This window comes from Rhinolophus hipposideros (assembly GCF_964194185.1).
Source record: "Rhinolophus hipposideros genome assembly, chromosome: 2".
NCBI lineage: Eukaryota > Metazoa > Chordata > Mammalia > Chiroptera > Rhinolophidae > Rhinolophus > Rhinolophus hipposideros.
In genome coordinates, this window is record NC_138048.1 from 37,083,874 (window position 1) to 37,107,684 (window position 23,811).

General features: G+C 39.0%; 1 protein-coding gene across 1 annotated transcript in view; it reads right to left on the reverse strand.

The window, feature by feature from the left end:
- The window catches only part of MYH15 (myosin heavy chain 15), a gene marked incomplete at its 5' end in the record, with an annotated part of 103,261 nt that extends 79,880 nt beyond the window's left edge, over window positions 1-23,381 (reverse strand). The window contains 9 exon segments of the mRNA XM_081078816.1: window positions 1,936-2,004; window positions 2,007-2,058; window positions 3,490-3,593; window positions 11,926-12,069; window positions 17,371-17,526; window positions 17,630-17,636; window positions 18,977-19,111; window positions 22,875-22,981; window positions 23,261-23,381. Of these exon segments, the coding sequence (XP_080934942.1) occupies window positions 1,936-2,004; window positions 2,007-2,058; window positions 3,490-3,593; window positions 11,926-12,069; window positions 17,371-17,526; window positions 17,630-17,636; window positions 18,977-19,111; window positions 22,875-22,981; window positions 23,261-23,381 (895 nt within the window).
- Between the last annotated feature and the right edge of the window lie 430 nt (window positions 23,382-23,811).

The window sequence follows — 23,811 nt, forward strand, 5'->3', positions numbered from 1 at the left end:
AAAACAAACACTGATGTCTGCACACCCCCCCAGGGGATCAGTTTCCTTTGGTCTGGGTGAGGCCTGAACTTCAAAAAATTAAAAACTCCCCAGCTAATTCAGATATAAATCCCAGTTTGAAAAGTACTCTCTAGAGAACGGTAGCTGGGTTAGATAGGTACATTTTGAAGTCAAGAAGTTAGAGAAAACAAAGTCTGATTTCACCTAAAAATAGGTAAGACGGTCGAGAAAAACAAAAGGCAATTCTTTCCAACTTCACAATTTTATCTCAGTTGAGTGTCATATGTAAATTACCAGATATGAAGAAAGGAACAAAACCTAGTGTTTTTTTTTAAATTAGATTTATTGGGGTGACAATTGTTAATAAATTTACATAGATTTCAGGTGTAAAATTCTGTATTATATCATCTATAAATCCCATAGTGTGTTCACCACCCAGAGTCAGTTCTCCTTCCATCACCATATATTTGATCCCCCTTACCCTCATCACCCACCCAAACCTAGTTTTGTCAATCCACAACCTGGCTAATCTGAAAGAGGGGTCATGATAATGACATTGAACAGTCTAATGAGAGGTTGGAATATGATTTCCAAGCTGTTCACATTTCATTACTTTATAGAACACAGTTTACTGCGCACTTGATATGTACCAGGCCTGGTGCTAGACACTATAGTAAGAAGAGAGATAAGGAAAAAAATCTTCAGCATCAAGGAGTTTATAATCGAGGAGAGTAAATAGAACACAAGCAAAAATAGCAAGTAAGTCAGTAAGACAACTACAGAAGAAATAAAGAAATCAAGTATTATAAAAGTTTGAAATAGGGAGAGATCCCTCACAATAGTGAAAAGTGGAAGTAACTCAAGTGTCCATCGATGGATGAAATAAAATGTGGTATATACATATAATGGAATATTATTCACACTTAAAAGGAAGTAAAATTCTGACACACACAACATGGATGAATCTTAAAGACATTTCTCTAAGTGGAAAAAGTCAGATACAAAAGAACAAATATTGTATGATTCCACTTACATGAGGTAACTAGAATAGACACAGAAAGTAGGATAATGGTTGCGAGAGGCTGGGGAAGGGGGAAATGGGGGTTTATTGTTTAATACATATAGAGTTTCAGATTAGAATGATGAAACATTTCTGGAGATGAATAGTGGTGATGGTTGCACAACAATATGAAGGTGCTTACTATCACTAAACTGTAAAATGGCATTAAACTTAAAATGGTTATAATGGCAAATTTTGTGTTATGTGTATTTTACCACAATTTAAAATATAAAATAAAATATTTGTTGGAGGATTTGAATGTTTTCTCTTTGTTTCAGTGGTCAGAAATTTTAATATTAAATAACTATAACAGCTATGCTTTCTTTTTTTCATAATTATGATTTTCTATTTTAATGATTCTAGACAGATCATTCATTGTAAAATGCCTCAAATCTTTTTGGTAATAAAGCAAGACTATAATTTGTAAAATGTGAATAAAAAACAAAGGGAAATGAAGTCATTGTGGTCTCAGTCCAGTGAAAACTTCGCCTTTAGGATTCTAAAGATCTTTGTTCACACCTCCATTAGGTCACTTAACACATTTTATCTGCTTCTTTCTTGGTTTTTCTCAATAAACTATGTATGTGCTGAAGGCTGGCTATGTTCTAGTCAATCCTGCATCATCCCAGTTGAGCAAATTCACTAGTATCCTCAATAATTAATTAAGAAATGCTTTTTATTCTGACATACAAGGATTCTCCATCAGAATGGTGATTCAAAGAATAATTTGAGGAATAGCAATTGAGGGAGATTGCTGATTAATTTCAACACTTTCCAAAAACCAAGAGGAGAGGTCAACTGCAAAGAAAAGGGGAGTCGGCCTGGGATCAGGGATTTGAAGAGAATATATGCCTTGTCATCAAAGTAATTCTTACTTTCTGTGCCATCTGCTTCCACTTGCTCTTCTCTGGGTGTCTGTTTAAATTTCATGTTTCCAAAGTGAGTTTATAGGATCCATGCTTCTCTTCAGGAAAAAAGCCCAACATGTCCATGGCTTGCTATAAAAAGAGAAACAGATGGTAGTGACTTCATTTGCCTAATGGCTGCAGTAAGCACCTCACCCCCACTATGTGTCACACCCCCCTACACTCTGTGGGCTCCAGAAGGGAGTGAGACAGATCATCACAGCCAGGAAGTGTCACAGCTCTGTTCAAAGCAATGCAGATCGGCTCTGTTGGCACTTGGTCACCCATGTCTACTTATCCCTTTAGAAAAGAATCAGACTTAGCTTATTTGATTCCAAGTCTTTTTAGATGTTTCCATGATGTCCTATGTCCCTCCTCTCCCTTCCAGCAATCAATCATCAACGGTCTATATGAGGTAAATTATTTTGCTTTTCATGGTTATAGTAAAAAATAGCTCCATATCTGATGGGTTGCTTATTTCTGGGATTCCATATGTTCTCCCAACTTTATTCCAGAGCAGATACATTTCGAAGGCGAGCAAAAGGAAGTGTTTAAGAAAAACCATGTCATCAAAGAACTGCATCCAAAGAAGCCACTGCACACAATAAGATGTTAATAGAGTAGAAGGTGGAAATTGGTACAATCTTTCTTGTGGTGAATTTAGAATATGTATGAACTATAAAAAATTTCTATTCCTTCCCTAGTCATTTCACTTTTAGGAAGCTAGCATAAGGTGAAACTGATATACAGAAAAAGCATTTACCGACAAAGGTATTCACCACACTAGAAAAACAAAACAACAAACAAACAAAAAACCTTGAGTCTAACAATAGGAGAATAGATAAATAAACTACAGGACAAATACCTGATAAAATATTGAGTATCAATGTAAATGTTTATGAAGAGTTTGTAATAATAATGAAAATGCTTATAACATTACACGAAAAGCAAACTGAATATATCAAATAGTATATGCAGTATGCTTTTACTAAATAGTATATGCAGTATGTTTTTACTAAAAACAAAAACAAAAACTATGTAAGAGCAACCTGAGAGAAAAAAAATAAAGACTATAAAGATATATATATATATATATATATATATATACATATATATGCCAAAAAATGTATACACATTTCAAGAAAGCAAAAACCTGTATTAAAATTATAATACTCAATATATGCTGATAGCAAAAGATGAATACAAATCATGTGTACACATTTTTTTCGCATCCCCAGTATATACCAAGGTAAACAGTGGTTGCCATTGAATTGAAACATCTTCCTATTTTTTCATATGTCCCTAAATTACTATACTGACAACATGCACTTTTAAAATCAATAAGTAAACTTTGTACAGAAGCAAATCCTGGAGGGACTCCTTCCACTCTTTTCCCTCCCCCGCAACCCTCCAGGAAGGAAGGTCATTTCTCCAGGACCCTTTCGTAGAATGAAAATCTAAGATGCTTTCTTTCCTTTCTCATTGTCATTACCAGACTTTTCTTTGATAACTAACAAGCCTCACATCTGTGGCCAGCAATTCTTCAGCACCATCTGAGCACTCCACAACAACTACTCCATGAGAGCAAAAGTGAAAGTCAGAAGGATTTTCAGACACCAGGAGCATATCTGCAGTGGGAAACCCGCAAGTTAAACAGCTTAAAGAAACCCATGAAGCGTTGGAAAATAATTGACCAATATTCACAGTTTACTCTTATAGCTGATAGCATATTTGTAAACAAGCCAAAATAAAATCCATATTCAATACCGAACCTCTGCAATCAATTATTTCCCTCTATTAACTCATCAGTGATGCATTAATGCCTCCCAAGAGAAGACCAGGCAGGCCAAATGTGAAAGCAAATTCAATTTTAGCAGCTTGAATTGGTGTGGAAGAAAACAGATAATGTGTGTTGGCAAAACTTTGAAAACAGGAATTTGGTCCAGATACGAGGTTGAGGATGGAAGAACAAAAACTGTTTTGCAAAATTATAAGTATAATAGGCCTGAGCTTCAAAGGCTAGGAAGCAGGCAGACCTCGGGGTCAGCGCTCAGGGAACATTAGCAATAGTATCCTGTCACAGCACATCCTCCCCATTAGAAGGCTGAGTCCATATTCCAAGGGACCCATAATCAGCTACTGTGTTCATTGCTGCACCTCTGATGTGTCTAAGACTCCTGACATGATTCACTTAGTCAGGAAACATGATGGGGGCCAAAGCCAAGGCAGGCTGTCAGGAGCACATCAGCAACTGACTCGGCCACATCACGTTAACCTCTTAATTCCTAACACTCTCTGACAAAGAAGATTTTGAGCTGATCTGATATTTCTGTTCGTCATTCAATGAAATGAAGTTCTGTTATCCTGAACCTCACATCTCAGAAACAAAGAAATTGGGCTAGTATGCAAATGTTCATAGAAGCTGTATTTGGAAACAACCCAAATATCCATCAATAGTTAAACTATTGTATATCCATATAATGGATTATTACTCAAAATAGTTATGCTGAGTAAAATAAGCCAGACCAAAAAAAAGAGTATGAAACCATCTTATAAAATTCTAGAATTTTTTATTTTATTTTTGTGTAAGCTAAAGGAGATTTACTCACTGAAATCTCAAAAGATCTTGGGCATGCACATGAACCTTGTTAGAAGTTCTTCTTCATGTCTCTCTTCATCCAGAGGAATTTCCCCATTTAAAACTCATAGTTTTTACTGTATATACAGCCTAAACCATAGCCATCTATGACTATGTAATTTTACTCTGTGCAAAATCATAAAAAAATAGTGGTGCAATAGAACAACGAGAAAACACTAACAAGTAAATTTTATTGTCATTCATATAATTTGGTCCTTCTCCAAACCAAGTGGAGATATAAAAGAATCAATTAGCTATAAATCGAGAATACTGAAGAGAAGTTTGGACTCATAACCAACTTTGGAAGCCAACAGATAGATCATCTAGATTGATGACATTAAAGATCATTTCTATCACCACGAATAGATTCAAGCATTGAGCCACAGGACACTCTAAAGTCATGGGCTAGAAGAAAGAGAGGAATCCACCCACAAAGAAATGCCCAGAGATTTAAGAAAGAAACAAGGGAGGAAGGTCTACTGGAAGCTAAGGAGAAAGAGTTTTAAGGAGGGACTACTCAGTGATGTCAAATACCGTCACACTGTAAAAGTCAAGAATATCTTTATATAGTCTTCTGCAAGCTTTACTCATTGTGGCTTTACTGATGGCTCCCAAATATGTATTTATTTTCTGAGCTCCAGACCTAGAATTCCAACTTGCCATTGGACATGTCAGTGTAGAGCCATAAGTAGCTCAAGTGGGTCCTGTGTCAGGGAATGTCCCCACCCTACCCAGGCCAGACACCTGGGTGCCATGACGTCCTGTCCTTTCACTTCCGTCATAGCTCAAATACAAACATTTCCATGTCTTTCAAATCAAAGCATTGATTTCATCTTTGCAATGGGAGGAGGTAAGGATACAAAAATAATATAATCCTTTTTCTCAAGGTGGCTAGAGGAATCACACGCCTACACAGTGCAGGAAATGCTGCTGTGTGTTTTTAGGGTGGGGGCCTCTATCAGTTGGCCGATTCATTAAAAAATAAAAAAGTCTACTTTCCAAGATTACTTTGCCATTAATTACCTTTTAGATCATTCTAAATTGTGACCTTTAAATACTTTTCATTTTATGTCATTTTTGATCATTTTCATTCTGGTCCTAATGATCAAAGGTGCTATATTTGACATTTTCTTTATGTTAAGTATAGGAAAATAGAAGACTAGAAAGACTCACTACTTGCCCAGAACCAGCTAATGATGAATTGAATTTAAAATGGTCTCTAGTATTTGTTAGACTATGCCACCCTCCTACTCAAACCTGTAACTGTAATAGGATTCCATTTCCTCTTTTGTCATAGACAGGAGGGTTTTGCTTCCATCCAAACAGGCTCATTTGGATAACCACTGAGGGAGACAGAGCAGGAGAGGGGAGCACCATGTGGCTGTGGTCTACAGGGCCAGAAAGAGGAAGGAGTCACAATTCAGGAGGGGGCTGGTAGTGTTTGTTACCCAGCAAGGGCTCACTATCTGATGTCCATAGAACCCAATAATGTGGCTTCGGCTTTTGAGAAAAGAGAGCTTGGTTTGCAAATTGACTGGCAAGTATACGGGAGGTAAGATTCAAATCTGTCATATTGATCCTAGGTTTGGTGCTGGGCTTTAAGGGGTAGAAGTTTAAGGGTTCACAGTGTTACTTATGAGTGGTGCAAACTTTGGTTGCGGGTCTTGTTAAACCGGATAGGACCAGTTTGTACTGAACAACCTTTTTGGTTGTTCATTTCTCAGTCTTGGGGAATAGGGGATGACCACTCTAGTTACTTCCTGCTGATAAAGAGACAAAGTAAGGAAAAATGCAAGGCAGCATTAGAAAGTAGAACACTAGAACGATACAAGCAAATATCACAAAGAGGAACAATAGCAACCCAAACAATAGCAACTATAGTAAGAATTTAGGTTTATACAGGCCAGGCAGTGTTACAAAAGAAAACCATTTTGCTAAATATGGACCAATTTTGAAGAATACATCCTAAAGGACTACAGTCAGGTATAATATTCCTCATGATATTACATGGTTATAAATCTGATTATAATGCAATTGACAAAGAAATTTGTTTTTCTGTATATATATTACAATAATATTTAACATTTTAAGATAACTAAAATTATCTTTATTTGACAACCTCCCATGTAATTTTAATTTCCTAATTAAACTTTCTCTTATTATAAGGAGAGAAAGAAAAAATCTTTGGGGGCATTCCAGAGCCCACTGAAATAACCCAAAGCCATGTCCGGGTTAACAAAAAGTGTCCTTTTAAAACCTAAACCCTGGGATGTTTGTCAAACATACTTGACCAAAAAGATCATATATCACTATGATTCATTTACCCATAGTGACAATAAAAGATAGGTTACCTAATGTTAGCAAAACTTCAGTACTTAGGTTAAGATGATCAGGTTAATTGTGTCACACGTTTAAGCCAATTAATGTGTGGGGGTACGGTACTTTTAATTTAAAACAAAGCACACATAAAACAAGATCTACACACATATATAATACAGTAGATTGAGTACTCTTTCAGACAAAGAAATCCAAGATCCTTGGACTCTAACCCAAGGTTCGAAACTCAAACCTGACCTGTAAGGACCTCAGCGGTTGTTACCTTTCCTCCAGTTGTCTCCCTAAGGTGGGACTCAAACCCACAATCCTAGCCCTGGGCCTCTAACCCAAGTCTCTGGGGGTAGGACTCGCAGCCACAGTCCTCAAGAGATTTTTCCGACAATTTAGATACAAGTGCATTTTATCAAGGTCACTGTGGGGACAGAGCCCCAGAGAGCAGTTTCCAGGCTCTCGGCCTCATGTGGAGGGGTGCTGGCTCAGGTAGTATATGGCCGTCAGCTGTGGCTAGTTGGCCGTCAACTGTAACCAGTGAGCCATTGGCCACTAATATAACTGCTATGACTTTGCTAGCAGAAAATGGGGGCTAGCAAGAAGATGGTGGCTGAGCTAGCAAGAGCAGATTGCAATTAGCACGGCAGATTGAAGCTAGCAAGGGGAGTCGGTTGGTTGGCAGAAAGCAGACAGCAGGTCACACATCATGTGAATCCAGCCTCCAGTGAGACTATAGTGGTATGACTCCCCTACCTATGGCTCCGTGGGTGTTCCTTTTTGGCCTCACCATATCCTGTGTTCTAGTGTGGGGAGTGGGAGCTGAGACCCCGCCTGACACCCTGCATGACAGTCACTCACCCAAAAAGACAAGACACGTGACCCAGGAGCTGTTTGTTTTCTCAGAAGTGAAAGTACGGAGGAGGCTGGAGCGCCAAGGTGGTGTCGGGGAGGCAGAAACTCAGCAGCAGCCCCTAGACAAACCGGTTTAGGTAGCCACTCAGCGTCACCTGCAAGGGCCCACATTCCGTCAGGGGCTACAGTGACTCAGGCAGGAAATCCCTTTGTAGTTACCAAAATTGTTACCGAGCAAGGGCTTGCGACCCCACATGCACAGAGGGGTCGCATGTGTACCGGTTTTTAAGAAAAGAAAGATGCTTTATTTGCAAGCCCGCTGGCAAGAAGCCAGGAGGCAAGGCTCAAATCTGTCCTACCGACCTAGGGTCGGGGACGGGGTTTTAAGGGGGTAGCAGTTCAAGGGTTCACAAGTGTTACTCATGACTTGTGTAAACTTTGTTTCCGGGTCTTGTTAAAGACCCTGGTGTTGGACCAGTCCGAGCCGGCCTACAGTTAATAGTAGCAAGGCAGAATGATGGGCCCAAGTGCTGTTTATTATACACTTCTCCCTGAGCACCTCCCTGCCTCAGCTGTATCCTTTCTAGAAGTCATTAGGCACACCTAATGGACTTTTTGTCTATTTCCTTACCACCAGAACTATGGCTGCTGTCCCACTCTAACCATTCGCTGGAGCAGCTACACTCAGTAGGCAGTGGTGGTTCTGAAGAATGTACAGACTAAATGCCTGAATGTTTGAGAAACTCGGAAAGGCCTTTAGCTGAAACCATTGTCTCCACTGGGCCTTATAAAATTTTATTTTCTAGGAGAAATACATTTTAATTGGATTGAGGATTGAGGTCATCTCAAAGGAGTACTGTGTAAACAGGAATTATTTTATTTAATTAATTTCCTTTCTACCAAGAGAAACGGCCCTGAGAGAATGAAAAACAAAGTGAATTCATTTTTACGAGACACCATGAGGGCCAGAGAGATTGTGTAGGCCAGTGAGAGCCCACACAGAAGACTGTTGACCATGGAATTGACTATTGGCACATGGAATGAGGACCTTGTCAGGAGGAGTAGAGATGGATAGCATAGAGAAGACGGATGTTAGAATACTAAAGGCAAAAGCTGATTGCTTCATAATTTCTAAAAGTGCAGGCATCAACCTTTGTACAGGTTCATTTTGAGACGCCACTCTCCAATAGGAGATGCAAAGAGTTCCTTAAGAGTATTTTATCATTTGAGGTTTTGTTTTGTCATCCTGACATTAAATTTTCCTTTCTACATGGGTGAACATTCTCCAAGACTCAGCTGTGGTCACCATGAAAAGCAGCAAAGCCGATATTGGGCCCAAACAGTTTAGGATCATTAACAAACGAACATCTGGAGCTAGTGTCTCTATGCCATATCACCCATCCCATCACTACCTGTTCCTTACATGTATGTGTACAGCTGAAGAGGTAGTGCACTGCTCACCTGCAGAGAGAGTCATTCCCATAGTCTGCAGTTCAAATAGCATTCTCTGGAGTTGGGCAGTGCACCATCTGCACAACCGTACACACATCTTGTGCCACCTAACGACCAGTGGGGAGAAAGGGAGTAAAGATAGACAAGTTAAAGAGAGACCTAATGGGTAAAGGGGGTGCAATTGAATATGCTCCAGAATAGGAGGTCCAGATGCTGACAATTTCGCTCTCCAGAGCATTCAGGCCATGAGTAGACAGACTCAGGGGGCACTACACAAAGTGGATTCCAAGAGGCAAGGACATGATTCCTGACCTCTCCTCCTGAAGGGTATATACTGGTTGAATAGCAAGAATGAGTACAATAAATATGGAGAAAGAAAAAAGTCAAAGAAAAGAAAGAAGGAAGATATGTGCAGGACCAGGCTATGCACATGACATTAAAAAGAAAAGGATTTTGAGAAGCCATATCTGAAGGGACTGAGGAAGTGGGTTTAGCCACGCCTAGAACAGAGGTCAGCCTTAACTGAAAGGAAAGGAGAGAAGCGATGATCCAAGCCATGTAGAGACTAGGTGGGGGCTGGCTCTGGGGTCACACATGACCCCATTTCCTCTGCTCCTTCCATAAGTGGCCAGCCTCTATCCTGTGATTATCCATACCTAACTCTTTCGTAGCACACAAATGCTACTCTTTTAGGAAATTTGGGCATAATGCTCATATTGCTAAGGTGTGCCCTCTTGTATCAGTCCTCAGGACCCTCTGAAGGTTTTCTTTTGGCATACATAAGTAGAAAGGGTTCTAAATTTTAAAATGTCCCACATGATGACAATTCATGTTGAAAACAGGTGAATCAACAATCTTCAGTTTGGACCAGCAGATGTCAGTCTTTGTGCAGTAATCAATCTAGCAGCCCGTGAAGATTCAACAAGACAGATGAATGCAGGATAGGTATGCATTTTCCACAGTAACCCAGTTTTCAGGTGGTTGTATTAGTACACAGGAAAAGTTTAGTAAACACCAAAATATCTTGCAGTCACTGCCGGTATTCACATTAAACCTTATGTGTCAAACGTCCTGCACTACATAGAAATGTGTGTCAAGAATATCAGACTTGGCAGGGTTAATCAAAGGAAGGCCCAAAACAAATCTGTGCTGGGTTTAGGGGGAAGGAAGGTGGGAAGGAGAATAGCTGCTGGTTTTATAACACTAATTACACGGGTGGTGAAAATAATTGTCCAGTTTGCAGAGCTTTTCCCACCTGGTAAGGGCACTTTGGAGTTCATGACCGTGCAGTCAAAATATTGCCAGATTTATGCCATACTTAATCTAAGCATAATGGGCTGGGGGCCTTGTTCCTCATCAATTTGCTCACCTGGATTTTCGATCTCACCCCACATCCACTCCTGGGGGAACACTGTTGTCTACAATGGCTTACCTCATATGCAATACCTTTGAAATACAATCAGCTTGTCATTCTCCCCTTCCAATGACTCCCCACATCACTTAAAATGTAAACTCTGCCATAGTCTGCAAGATATTGTGTGTTCTGGCCCTGCCTATCTCCCCCTATATGACCCTACCCACTCTGCTACCCACATGGCCATTTTGCTATTGCAAGAATACAAGTAAACCAAATGCATTCTGCCTCAGGGCCTTTGCACTCACCATTCCCTCCTCCTTGAACTTTATTCCTGGAAATCTTTATCTACTTGCTCCCTCACTCATTCAGGTATTTGCAAAAATATTGCCTTCTCAGAGAGATTGTGCTTAATCATTCTATGTAAAATATAACCACCACTATCCTACCAACCTCCAGTTCACTCTGTCCCCTCACCCTACTTTTTTCTTTGTAGACCTACTATTCACTGAAATTATATATTTGTTTATTTACTTGTTTGCTACCTGTCTTCCATACTAGAATGTCAGCTCACGAGAGCAGGGGCCTGTTTGTCTTAGATACTTTTCTGTCCTCCATACTTAAAAAAGCAGTGCCTGATATACCTACGTCAGTCTCACAATAAATATTTGTTGAATGAATACATGAAATTCATTCTTGCACCCCACAAGTTTCTTTTCTATTTCTGTTCATGGCACTGCCTTTATTCTAGTCAAATTACAGAATTTGGGAGTAGTTTTGACTCATCGCTCTCTCATTCCTATATTCAGTTATTGACAAGACCTATACAGTCTTCCATGAACCTACCCCCTCGGCCCCTCATTCCCACAGACACTGGCTTAGACAACTGTCTTGTCATCTCATGCCAGGACTATTACAGTTACTTTCTTCTACTATTTCTGCCTCCAGTCTATCCTGCTCATCATACTAGCATAACAACCGTTGCCTTCAAGAAATCATGATCTCCTATTACCCCATCCCCACCTCTACAACACACACACACACACACACACACACACACACACACACACACACACTCATTCATTTAACTTTGCTAGGTACCCTACTCACCTCCAAACACTACCAAATTGGGGAAAAAAAGTGTTATCATTTATTCTTTACCTATACAAAATTATAGAACATCGGTTCTATAATTGGTTCAATTCCCTACGTTTTAGGGTAAATAAACTGAGCTCTAAAGAAGCTAAGACTTATTAAACAGCATTTGCCAGGTCTGATAATCTGACTTCTGTCTCTTGTTTTAGAATGACCCTCAGCTCCAGAATAATTCATTTACCGTGTTCTTTCTTTCCAGACAGAATTTGATAGAATATGTGGTATTTCCTCTCTCCAGGCTGCTGGAAAATCACCTGGGACTTTTCAAGCAAACCCGTTGAATGAGAAATGGATAAAGATACGTACTTAGGTGTTCTTGCAAAACCTATAAGAAAAGTGATCAGACAGTGAGTGCATTGACCACTTACAGATGTCAATGTCTGCAGATGACAGCTTGCCTCTGGCACAAAAGTGCATCCTGATGAATTTGCTCTAAGGGGACACAGAATAGTCTGCTATTGAAACATCCCAAACAGTTGCAATGGCTTCACTATACACATTACTCACAAAGTGACTACTTTCCTAAAAGTTAAGAAAAAAATAGGAAACATGGATCTGAGGTAACACAAGCCAATGTCAAGACAGCCAGAATAATCATTAGGAGTAGCAGGGATCCTGGATTCTAGTCTCAGACTTGCTAATTCTAGCTGTGTGTCCCTGTGTGCACTACTGACTCTCTCTGGGCCTCAGTGTTCTTATCTCAAAATGAGAAAAATAATATCTGCTTAGCGTATTCTTTCGTTTATTCAACAATCATTAATTGAGCATCTACTAGGATCCAGGAAACCTGCTAGGCATTAGAAATACCACATTAGGAAAACAGATGTGGTCCCTACTCTTCCAGATTCTAGGTCTAAGCAGCTAATGCAAGGGCTCTAACACAGGAACATACAGCATGTCTTTAAAGAAAAGGCAGTTGTGCCCGAGTTTAGCAGGTAAGAGAAAAGGGGGCAGAAAAACGGAGCCTGAGAGGAAGACAGGCACCAGGCCTGTATTATGGAAGCCATGTAGGCCCAGAAAGGAGGAGGGTTCTGTTATATGTGTGCTCAGGAAACACTGGGTGGTTTTAAACAGAGGAGCAATGTGATATGATTTATGTTTCGAAACACCACTTTGACAAAAATAATAGATGACAAAAAGAAGACAGGCCAGTGGCAGCTAGAGCCTATGGATGTGGGTGCTGGGCAGGTCAGTCTGGTGGAGGCCTGCCCCTGCAAGGAAGGAATCAGAGCAGGACAGCAGCCTGGCAAGGGAAGGAGAGTGGCTGCACAGGGGGATTGAGCCAGTAAGTTAAAAAATGCAGGATAATAGGAGAAACACACACACACACACACACACACACACACACACACACACACACACAGTATTAATTGAAAAAATTTAACCTGGATTTTTTGAACCCCCTTTTCTCTCTTGTCCTTTCTTTCCTCCCTTCCTTCTTGCATTCATCTATTTTTGTTTATTTTTCTTCTCTATTTCATTATTTCCTTCCATCCTTCCAACATTTTTCTTGTTCTTCTTTTCAATTGCTGTCTTTCCCTCTTTTTCATCTTTCTTTACCTCAATAGTCTTTTCTTTCTTTTTTTTCTTTTAGTCTCTTTCCTTTCTTTTATTCTTCCCTCTCACCTTTCTCTCCCTCCCTCTCTTGCTTTCTTCCTTTTTTTCCTCTATTGTTTTTTTTTCTTTTTTTTTTCTGGCTTTCTTTCTTTCATATTTCAGCAGAAAAATCACTTCACATTCTAACAAATCCCAAATCTAGCAGTTGTTTTTTATGGTCCAACATTAGCACCTGCTATGCAGCCAGACATTGCAAGTACGTCTAAAGCCTTAGAGGGAAACTAGCCAAATCAGCAGGAGGCTATTACTTAATTATGCCCAGAGATTCAAACAGGAAACCTTCTGTAATTTTGTTATAAATCATACAGTGGCTCCCTGCCACTCATTCTTGGCATAAAATGGATTTGTGAAACTAGGGTTTGAAATCCAAATTCTTCCTCTATCATGGGATTGCTAGCTACCAAAAGCTACTTGAAAAAATACTTTCTCCCAATAAGAAAATATTCCCAATTAAAATTATACAGGGGTAGAGAGGGCCATAGGCAGGAATAGAAACAATAATTGTAATAAGTGAATTAGGAAGTGCTTATTAAATTGACGTATTGTAAGGAATATAGAAAATTATAAAGGAGAAAGTACCTTCAAATATTTAACATGTAATGAAATATAAAACATTATTAGTGGAAAGGAATTTGAAATTATTATGACAAATATGTTCTTCCTGAAATTGACAAAAAGGAGATTCTCAGGTACAATTTTTATGTATCTTTAATTGTATTAATGATGAAACTGGTTAAAAATTTTTTTGAGGAATCTAATATTATATACTTTAATCAAAGACCCTCTTAGATGTGCTACACATTTTTTTCATACCTATGTGTTCAGACATGAATTTTACATTTGCTTAAAAACAAAGACTCTGATAGACTGCTCAATCGTATCACTTACAAAACAAGAGGAGTTGTCATTTCTCAGGGTTTTGGCATTTCCAAATGCTTCCAGGATTAGACTGACTTGCTTGATTTGCTTTTCTAAAGTCCCCTGAGACACAGGTAAGAGAAGTACAGCTGATAAAGATTTTAGCAGAATTCTGTAATGTGGCAAGCCCTCCATCCCCAAGTCAAACCCATTCTTGCTTTGATAACCAGTAGCCAAAGCTGCTTCCAGACTTGGTGATAAAATGTTATTCTAGAAAGGGGACTCTGAAAAACAGAGGGACGACAGACTGACTTAATATAGGACGCCCCTATAAATATATGTGAGAGCTCACTTATTTGCAATGCTTCTCTTTTGGTTGGTATTGGCCTGAGTAGGAACAGAAAATGGATAGCTACCAAAATAAACAACAAATGTCCCAGCCTATTTTTCAACTTCATTCCATATTATTTTCCCCCGTTGTTAATCACCATCTCGTCTCATCTAATACTCACACCTGAATTTTATCCTAAGATAACACAGCAGACTCTTGGCACTGTTAAATTGTGTATTTGTTTGCTACCATTCCTAAGTAATCTAGAAATCCATATCAAGCAATGGCTTATAATGGTATTGGTCTTGAATTTGAATCATGTGTGCTCGGTTGATGGGCCACAGCTGGTCATCTGTGCAGCATGAGTCTGAAAGACTACTTGGCACCCAAATTGCAACATGGCTTTTTGTATTCCAGTCAGCCTCAAAAACCCATTTTTATGGGAGAAAATTATATGGATTTAGAAATACTATATCCCTTGTAAGTATTATAGGTCTACTTTCCTTTAAACAAGTAAAAGTTTATGTGAGCAAAGATTTTTATAGAAGTCTTATGTACTATGTATTGTGTGATACATTGTCATAAGGCTCAATGGCTAGATTAAACAAACAAATGCACATCAGATATCTAAAGAAATCAATCAAATTCAGGAATATAATAATTGTAAAAGAAATCTTCCGTGGTGTGAAAATCGGACCAGATAGCTTTTTACACTTCTTACTTTGCAAAAACAGCAGTAAATATCAAGGAATGAATTGAAAAAAGCAAAATATCAATGTCAGACATGGAAAGATGAGAGGCTCTAACGCTCCAATAACTCACTGATTTTTGAGTTCCATTCAGGATTATCTAATTTTATTTTGCATACAAATTCTCATGGTCTAGCTATCTTCAAATTATAAAACCCATTAACCTGTTAATGGAGCTAAGTAAAGTGAACTAAATTTAAAATCACCAAGGATAAAAAATAATTAAATAGAGAGAAGATAAAGTTTTTTAGAACCTGAAACGTGATTAAGGTTGAGGGTACATCCATCGGGCATTTGGAATTTGATCCAGACATTATTGGTAAAGGAAGCAGACTTCTATTGGTGCATATTTATGGGAGTCTCCCAGCTCATGGTAGTCCAAGGGATTAAGAAATATTAAAAGTGGCCATTCAAGGCGCTGATGACCCTAGCTTTTAGGGAAGGTGGTCTGGACGTTAAGTGACTAATTCTCAGAGGGCCACCAATCATTTCACCAGGTAAATGGGCTTTTCTACCTTTGATAACCAGCTAACTTTGTAAAATGGGGACAGCACAGTGGTAAATGTATAGCCTCATCACCCAAAGCATCATAGGTTCAAGGCCTGCCTTAACCTGTATGAAACTCCAAAAACTAGTCTATCCCCTCTGCTAAGGGCTAAACTCTGACTAAGAGTTCTAAGCTCTAAGATTCTGAGGCCCTATTATTTTTCTTGGGATGTCTGAAGCCAATGGAGAGCTCAACACATGAGGTGGCATCACCATTGCATAGGAAGACCAGCGATTTGAGCACTGGCTCAAATGCCTCTTGAGTCTCAGCCTATCCACTCAGCCACCATGCTGACAGTTCACCTGGCCAGCCAATGCTTTTCCCATCAAAATTCATATACAAGATGGTATCATTGAAGTCCTTTCCTTCCTTCCTCTTCACCCGCTGTCCTGTCCCTCTAAGCCTCACCGTCTTTTAGTTCTCACTACTTATATACCTTAGCCTGCCCCAATCTGGCTGCCACAATAGCATGTTATCTGTTCCATGGTCATCCCCACTGGACTTTCAGTCTATCTGCCTAATTAACCAGTCCAGAGACCTTTGGAAATTATTATTTGGACAGGGAGCTCTCTCCATCAAGAAGGTAATTAGGACCAGCTTGTGCACTTGTGCATTCTAAAGTATCTCCTAAAATGGTGGAGGCAGCCTAGCTGGCACCATATTTGGAGTAATCACTTTATGTTACGAAAATTTCTGGAGTATCTTATTCTTTCTTAGAATGTATTCTATATCTGAAGATCAAACAATTTATAGACAGAGAATTTGTCTTTTATTCCTAGTGAAATGTACATGTCTGTTTCTACTGAAACTCTCACTGCTGGCCAAAAAAAAAAAAAAAGCAAGGCAAACACTTATGTGAAGAGTATAGACTGATTCTCTCGATCTACAAAAAGAAAGGAAAATGTCAGATATTCTTCTGCCAAAGCTGCTACCTATTGGCATGAACTTATTCAAAATTTCTTTGGTTGCTATTTGAAGTCATACACAAGGACGGGATTTGCTCTGTATACAGTTAGAAAAAATTACCATTTAATGGAGTAAAATAGATTATTTTTACTGCCCCTATGTATGCCAGTCATAAGAACACACAAATTCTAGGCCTATTTCCTTGCTCCAAATACAAATAACAACCAGCTAATGGTTGACATTTTTTGCCGTATTAAATCTTTCAAAAAGTATGGTGTAATAATAGCTACAGAAAAACTTCTTTATGCCAGAAAGTCTAGCAGGCACTTTATATAATAAAAGCTACCATCTACAGGGGGCTTACTCTGGGCCAGCCACTGGGCTGAACACTTTCAATGCATTATCTCACTTAATTTGATGTACAAGCTAATAACCCTCATAACCCTAGGTGCCGGGCTCTATTTTGCCCACCTTTTATCCATAAGGAAAAGGAGGCTGCAAGTGATTAGGTAACTGTAAAGGCCAAGCTCTGCTCACAATACCTACATGCCACTTAGTGACACAGAGAAAAAGTAGATCAGATATTTTTACCTTTCGTTTTGTAGGGCAGCCACTTACTGTGAAGCATATCCTGAAAGGTGGTATTGGCAACAGCGAAAATGTGAGGGGGAGCCTCTGATCTCTCTTCCCTTTGTAGGCAGCCACGACTTCTTTCTGATACACTGGAAGCCGTTTGTAAGGGTTTATGCTCACACAAAAGAGACCCGAATATGCCTGAGGGAAGTTCCAAAAAAGATTTCGGAAAACTGGTTAGAAATACTTCTAGGTGTGTCAGCTCTTTCACTGTCAGGTAACATTTGCTTGAATATTTACTTACAAAGGAACTGAAAGGAGAAAAGATTTGGGATTCTTGCAGAAAAAGGAGTTCTAACAAGAAAAGACAGAACCAGGTTAGAGGAACAACAGGACTTGGGATTACCTCTCCCCTGGGAGATCTGCTAACTACTAACACGTCTGACACACACGCCTTTCAGACAGAGAGGATGATCGCTGCAGGCCTGTAGATTTCAGGATCCAGCTATCGGGAATTTGAGTCCCAGGAGGGAATCTGTGCCTCAGTAAGATTAGAAACCTGATGTTTAAGGCACTGAAAGGGAATAACTCACGTGGGCTCACTCAGTCACCGTAATGGTTGGCCACAAAAGATATGTCTATGTCCTAATTCCCATACTCCCTGTGAATATGATCTTATTTTGGAGAAAGGATCTTTTCAGGTGTAATTAAGTTAAGGACGTCAAGATGATATCTGGGTGGGCCTTAAATCCAATGGTAGTGTCCTCATAAAAAACACACAGAGGAGAAGATAATGTGAAGATGGAGGCAGAGATTGGAGTGCTATAAACACAGGTAGTGTTAATAGCCACCAGAAACTGAAAGGGGCCAGAAAGGATTCTCCCCTAGCGGTTCCAGAGGGGGTGTGACTCTGCTGATTTGACTTAAGACTCTGACCTCTAGAACTGTGACAGAATAAATTTCTATTGTTTTAAACCTCCCAGTTTGTGGTAATTGTGTTACACCATCCCAGAGAAACTCCTACGGTCACACAGTAAATCAGAGAGCCAAGGAGCAAGCTGGCTGCACGTCAAGGTTTCTATTGTCATGGGTCCCAAATAACATCGTCTTATCCTAATCTACTCAGTGCTGCTTCTGCTGAATATGTTCTGAATAAATCAAAGTCTCGGCAACCAACCATCACCAATTTAACGATGATGAGAGAAAAACATTCCTTTTGTTGAGCACTAACTAGGTAATAGGCACTGAACTAGATGCTTTATCTAGATTCTTTTACTAAATCTTTCAAGCCACGCTGGAGAGACAGACATTATTATCCCACTTTACTGATAAAGTGACTTCAAGAAGACAAAAAACTTAGCTAGTAAGTGACAAGAGCTGATATGTAGACACTGGTCTATCAGGCTCCAAACTTCATGCCTTTACTTTAGTGTGACAACTTGTGGGAAGGGATATTAATACTGACAAAATAAAATGGGGGAAATTGCTAGGATAAGGACACTTCCTAGGGGGCATTTCTCAAAGATTATCCCCGTGTGACTATGCTTGTATTCAATGATATCTTTTTCACCCAGGGGAGGGCTGGGACATCGTCAATATGAGTGCCAACATCGGATATCAGTAGTATAACACATACAGATACACAGATTACCCAGTGGTCATAGCGCCTCTTCAGGGTCTGCAGCACAGGTGCTTTGTTGAGGTGGGTCAGTATTGCCACGTTTTCAATCAATTCAAACTTTGGAGGATTCCTCTGCTGGATATCCTCTTCCTTGACACACAGACTCTGCAGAGAGAAAAACATAAGATCTATTGCCCTATTTTTCCTTTGCTCATTTATTTTGCCATTGAAAGGAATTTTCAAAGAGTTGAGAGAAGATGCCTCATTAGAGGTTGGAGTCAGAAGAAGTTAAACCATCCTTAATGGAAGAAACAGGTGTTCCTCCTGCCCATATTTTCTCACAGCCTGAAGATGATGTTTACAAAAGTGTATTTGTTGAATCAAAATTTTCCAAATTGCAGTGCCCTAATCTTGTAGCTTCCCACGGACTCTGATTGCCTTTGAGAGTATCCACATCCTATTATGCATGACCTGGCCCCTCTCCAGATGTCTCAACACATTCTGGAGGTTTAGAAGAGGAATCTGGAGTGAAGGATCAAGGAGGCAGACTCATCCTTGTAGACTTAGTTCAAATATAGCCTCTTTCCCAAATCTGCCCCAACTTTCCCAGCTCATTTTTAAAATTCTTTTACCATATATTCAATCTGTACTATCTTGACATTATTAGTTCTTGTGCATGTTTTAATAATTGACTGTGTTACACTGTTTCCCAGCTAGATTATAAGCAGCTTAAAAAGGAATTTTGATGTTGTCTTCTTCTATCTTTATTAAAGTTCCTATCACAATGTTAGGATCATGGTGGGTATTCAATAAATATGATCTCTTAATTAATATGGATGCATTACTATTACCAAATAGTTTAGCTTAGATTTCCTCTCAAAATTTCCTAACACCATTTCTTATAGCTCCTTTTCCTTAATTAATAAATATTAACATCAACTGATTGCTCCATTTAATCCTGGTGGGTCATGGCTTCTCCTTCCAAGGCTCTCATACTTTCTGTATTCTTGTTGTTCCAACAGTGATCCCTTTTCTTTTGAGTCCCTTCAATTTGCATATTTCAAGGACTCCTTCTTTTCTGTAGAACATCACCAATGTTTTTCCATAAATATTACTCTACATTCACTGGCTTTATTGCCTCTGTTAATGTTATAAGTATCAACAGTGATTGGAAGTACAATCACTTCTAACATCAGAAGGAGGAAGCCTGGGGATGCAGAGTGGAGCTGCTGGAATGGAAGGCCAAACAGGGCACAACAAGCCACCTTTAGACTCCTCTGTACATCATTAACTTATTGCTTTCATGCTCTTTTCCCTATGATTCTTTTTAAAATCATAGTTGTAACCACATTACATTTACAAATCACCTTAAATAGTGTTGAAAAGATACTGTGTTTCCCCGAAAATAAGACCTAGCCGGACAATCAGTTCTAATGCGTCTTTTGTAGCAAAAATTAATGTAAGACTTATTTTACTATAAGACCTTATAGTAAGGTCTGATTTTACTATAAGACCCGGTCTTATATAATAAAATATAATAAAATATAAGACCGGGTCTTATATTAATTTTTGCTCCAAAAGACCCATTAGAACTGATTGTCCAGCTAGGTCTTATTTTCAGGGAAACAGGGTAGCTGTTTTGGAGATGTGCTCAGAAGATCATGCCTCTCATCTGGAGGTCTAATAAAATTGAGTTGGACACCATCAAGAAAATGAAAAGACAACACACAGACTGGGAGAAAATATTTGCAAATCATATATCTGATAAAGCATTTGTGTCCAGAATGGATAAAGAATTCTTACAACTTAATAACAAAAAAGTAATAAACCAACTAAAAATCGGGAAAGGGTTTGAATAGACATTTCTCTAAAAAGACACCCAATGGCCAATAAGAATGTGAAAGGATGCAACATTGTTTGTTATTAGTGAAATACAAGTAAAATCACATTGAAATACTACTTCATACTCACTAGAATGGCTGTTAGAAAGATAAATAATAATGTGATGGTGAAGATGTAGAGAAATTACAACTCTTAGACATTGCTCGGGGGAATGTAAAATCATGCCGCTACTTTAGAAAATAGTTTGGCAGTTCCTCAAAATGCTAAACATATGAATTACTATATGACTCAACAATTCCACTCCTAGGTGTATATACCTAAGATCAATTAAAACACATGTCCACACAAAAACTTGCATATAAATGTTCACAGCAGCATTGCTCATAATAGCCAAAACATGTAAAAAACCCAATGCCTATTAACTGATGAATGAATAAACAAATATAGTATATCCATACTATGGAATATTATTCAGCTATAAAAAGAATGAGCACTGATACATGGTACAACATGAATGAACCTCAAAACCATTATATATACTAAGTGAAAGAAGCCAGACACAAAAGATCATATATTGTATGATCCCATTTATCTGAAATACCAGAATAGGCAAATCTATGGAAAAAGAAAGTAGATCAGTGGTGGCCTGGGGCTGGTGAGGGGAGGAGAGATAGGGGAGTGACTGCTAATGGGTGTAAGATTTATTCTTGGGATGATGAAAATATTCTAAAATTAGATTATGCTGATATTTGTACAATTCTTTGAATATACGAGAAACCATTAAATTGTATATTTTAAAGAGGTGACATATGGTATATAAAGTATATTTCAATAAAGTTGTTCAAAAAGTTGGTATGAACAATGATGGAAAAGAGATATTCAAATCTGTTTTGCTTTTTTCTTTCCTTTTCTTTTAGTAAGAGATTGTCCCAAGGCTAAATGGCTCAAATTAAGTCCTTCTCTTTCCTTATGTAGAACATTCTGAATTTTCCCTTGCCTACTTACTGACGTTCCTATTGATAAGGCCCAAATTCCTCCCTTAATTCCATCAGTTAGTTATATAAAATCTACCTAATTTGGGAATTTTTTATGTCCAGATAGTACCAGGAAGGCATATCAAGACACTATAAGTAGTAGTTTATGAGTTGCCTCCAGAATTTTACAATTCAAGTGGCAATGCTTTCGATCATAAATTGTCCAAATACAAAGATAAGGGTGTGAAGAAGACAAACTTTCCGATAATGATTATACTTGTCTGTTATAGGAGGCTGTAGGATCTTATGCAGTTGGGACAGAATTGGAAGGAGACTGGAGAAGTGAAGATGGGCAGGGAATCATCTGTAAAATCTACAAGGAAGTGTTCATCTGAGTCAGGCCAGGAGTACAACCCAGCTCACTGCCGTGGGGCTGGCAGGCAACCTGAGGTCGGTGATGTAGGTGAAGGTTCTAAGAGTGGGCCCTCTGCTCAGTATCACCCTGCTGCTCTGACTGCCTAGGTGACAGAGCAGAGGGGTTGGGGACTTTTACAACCTCAGTATGCAGTCCCTCTGTGACCCCTTCCAGTCTAACTTGTGCCCCAAAACTTGCCCTAAACTTTTCCATAAAAGGTCATAAGTGACCTCCTAATTATGAAATGCAAGGCATTCTCCAAGCCCTTAATCATTTTCTCTAGCATTTGGCCATTCCCTCTTCTCCTGGCTTCTCTGACACTGTGCCATTCTTATTCAAATCACCCATCTCTTTGTTGATCCTACAAACTGTTTGCTCCTTAGGTCATTGTTCGTTCCAGGGGAACGTTTCAAAAAAATACTTGAAACATTAATGAAAGCAGTGGAAAAAGTTGTGAGTTCTAGATTCAATGATCTTTACCACCGGCAATCATTTTACACTGATTTATTCAATGTTGGTCATTAAATCTTTGATGATAAGTGGAGGAGCTTCTTATAGATGAATGAGGTTTCCAGAGCATATCAGTGGCATCTCCTACCCCAGGTTTTTAATTAAACTATTAGTGAAAAAAAACATTTAATTATTTGATTAAATTGAAAACTTAGTCATCACTGAGATGAAATAAAGATTCCTTTACCTGTCCATCTGCTGTCTCAACAATTATTTTGCCATCATCGCCACTCCCTTTAACCTTGGCCTCAACGTAAATGTTCTTGTCATCACGAATCCAGCATGTCTTCTTCTCTATAGAAAAAACACATGAATTATAACTATAATAGTTATACACAATATATGTTGGACACTTTCATGCTGATAGATATGATCTCGTTTCTGCTAATTCTGCTTGTGTTGAACAAACCTTTATCTCTTGTCTAGTTGGAATCTGCACCCCCTTAAGTTGTATAAAGAATTATATCACTCTTCAATGCATTGATAAGCCCATATCTCATTCCGACATCAACAACTGGGGTCTCACTATCATCCAAAAAAAGACATGAGCATGTTCTCCCTACAGGTTAGTACTGTAACTACAGCTGATCAATGTGTTATTTTCACTGGTTGCCCCAATCATTGTGTTGACCTTTCGACTGATGACAGCCTTAACTGCAGCTCCATCACTGTTATAATTTATGCCAATGCGCATGTTAAACTACCTGCTGGATAGCTTCTTCTCTGTGGGAAGGTGGCTTGCTCCTCTGTTCCAGCTTATAGTACCAGCTGGAAGGTTAACTGTCTTCGTACCCCAAAAGCCTTGTCAGGTTAAACATCGCAGAGAACTCGTTTTAGATCCCAGCTGCGACAACGATATACATTTATTTAGTCCAGCTGAATATATTTCTTTATCTCTCTTTGTAGTACCTGCTATGACCATAGCATTAAATGTGGAACTAGCCACATTGCTTGTTCAATGGCATAGGCCCTGAATGCTACTTCACAGGCTATACACGCCATGGGCCGAGTTAGGACAAGTCAGAGAAGCAGTTCTCAAGAACCGAGCTGCCATAGACTACCTCCTCCTCAAACACAATCAAGGATGTGAAAATTGTAAAGGATTATGCTGCTTCTATCTTTCT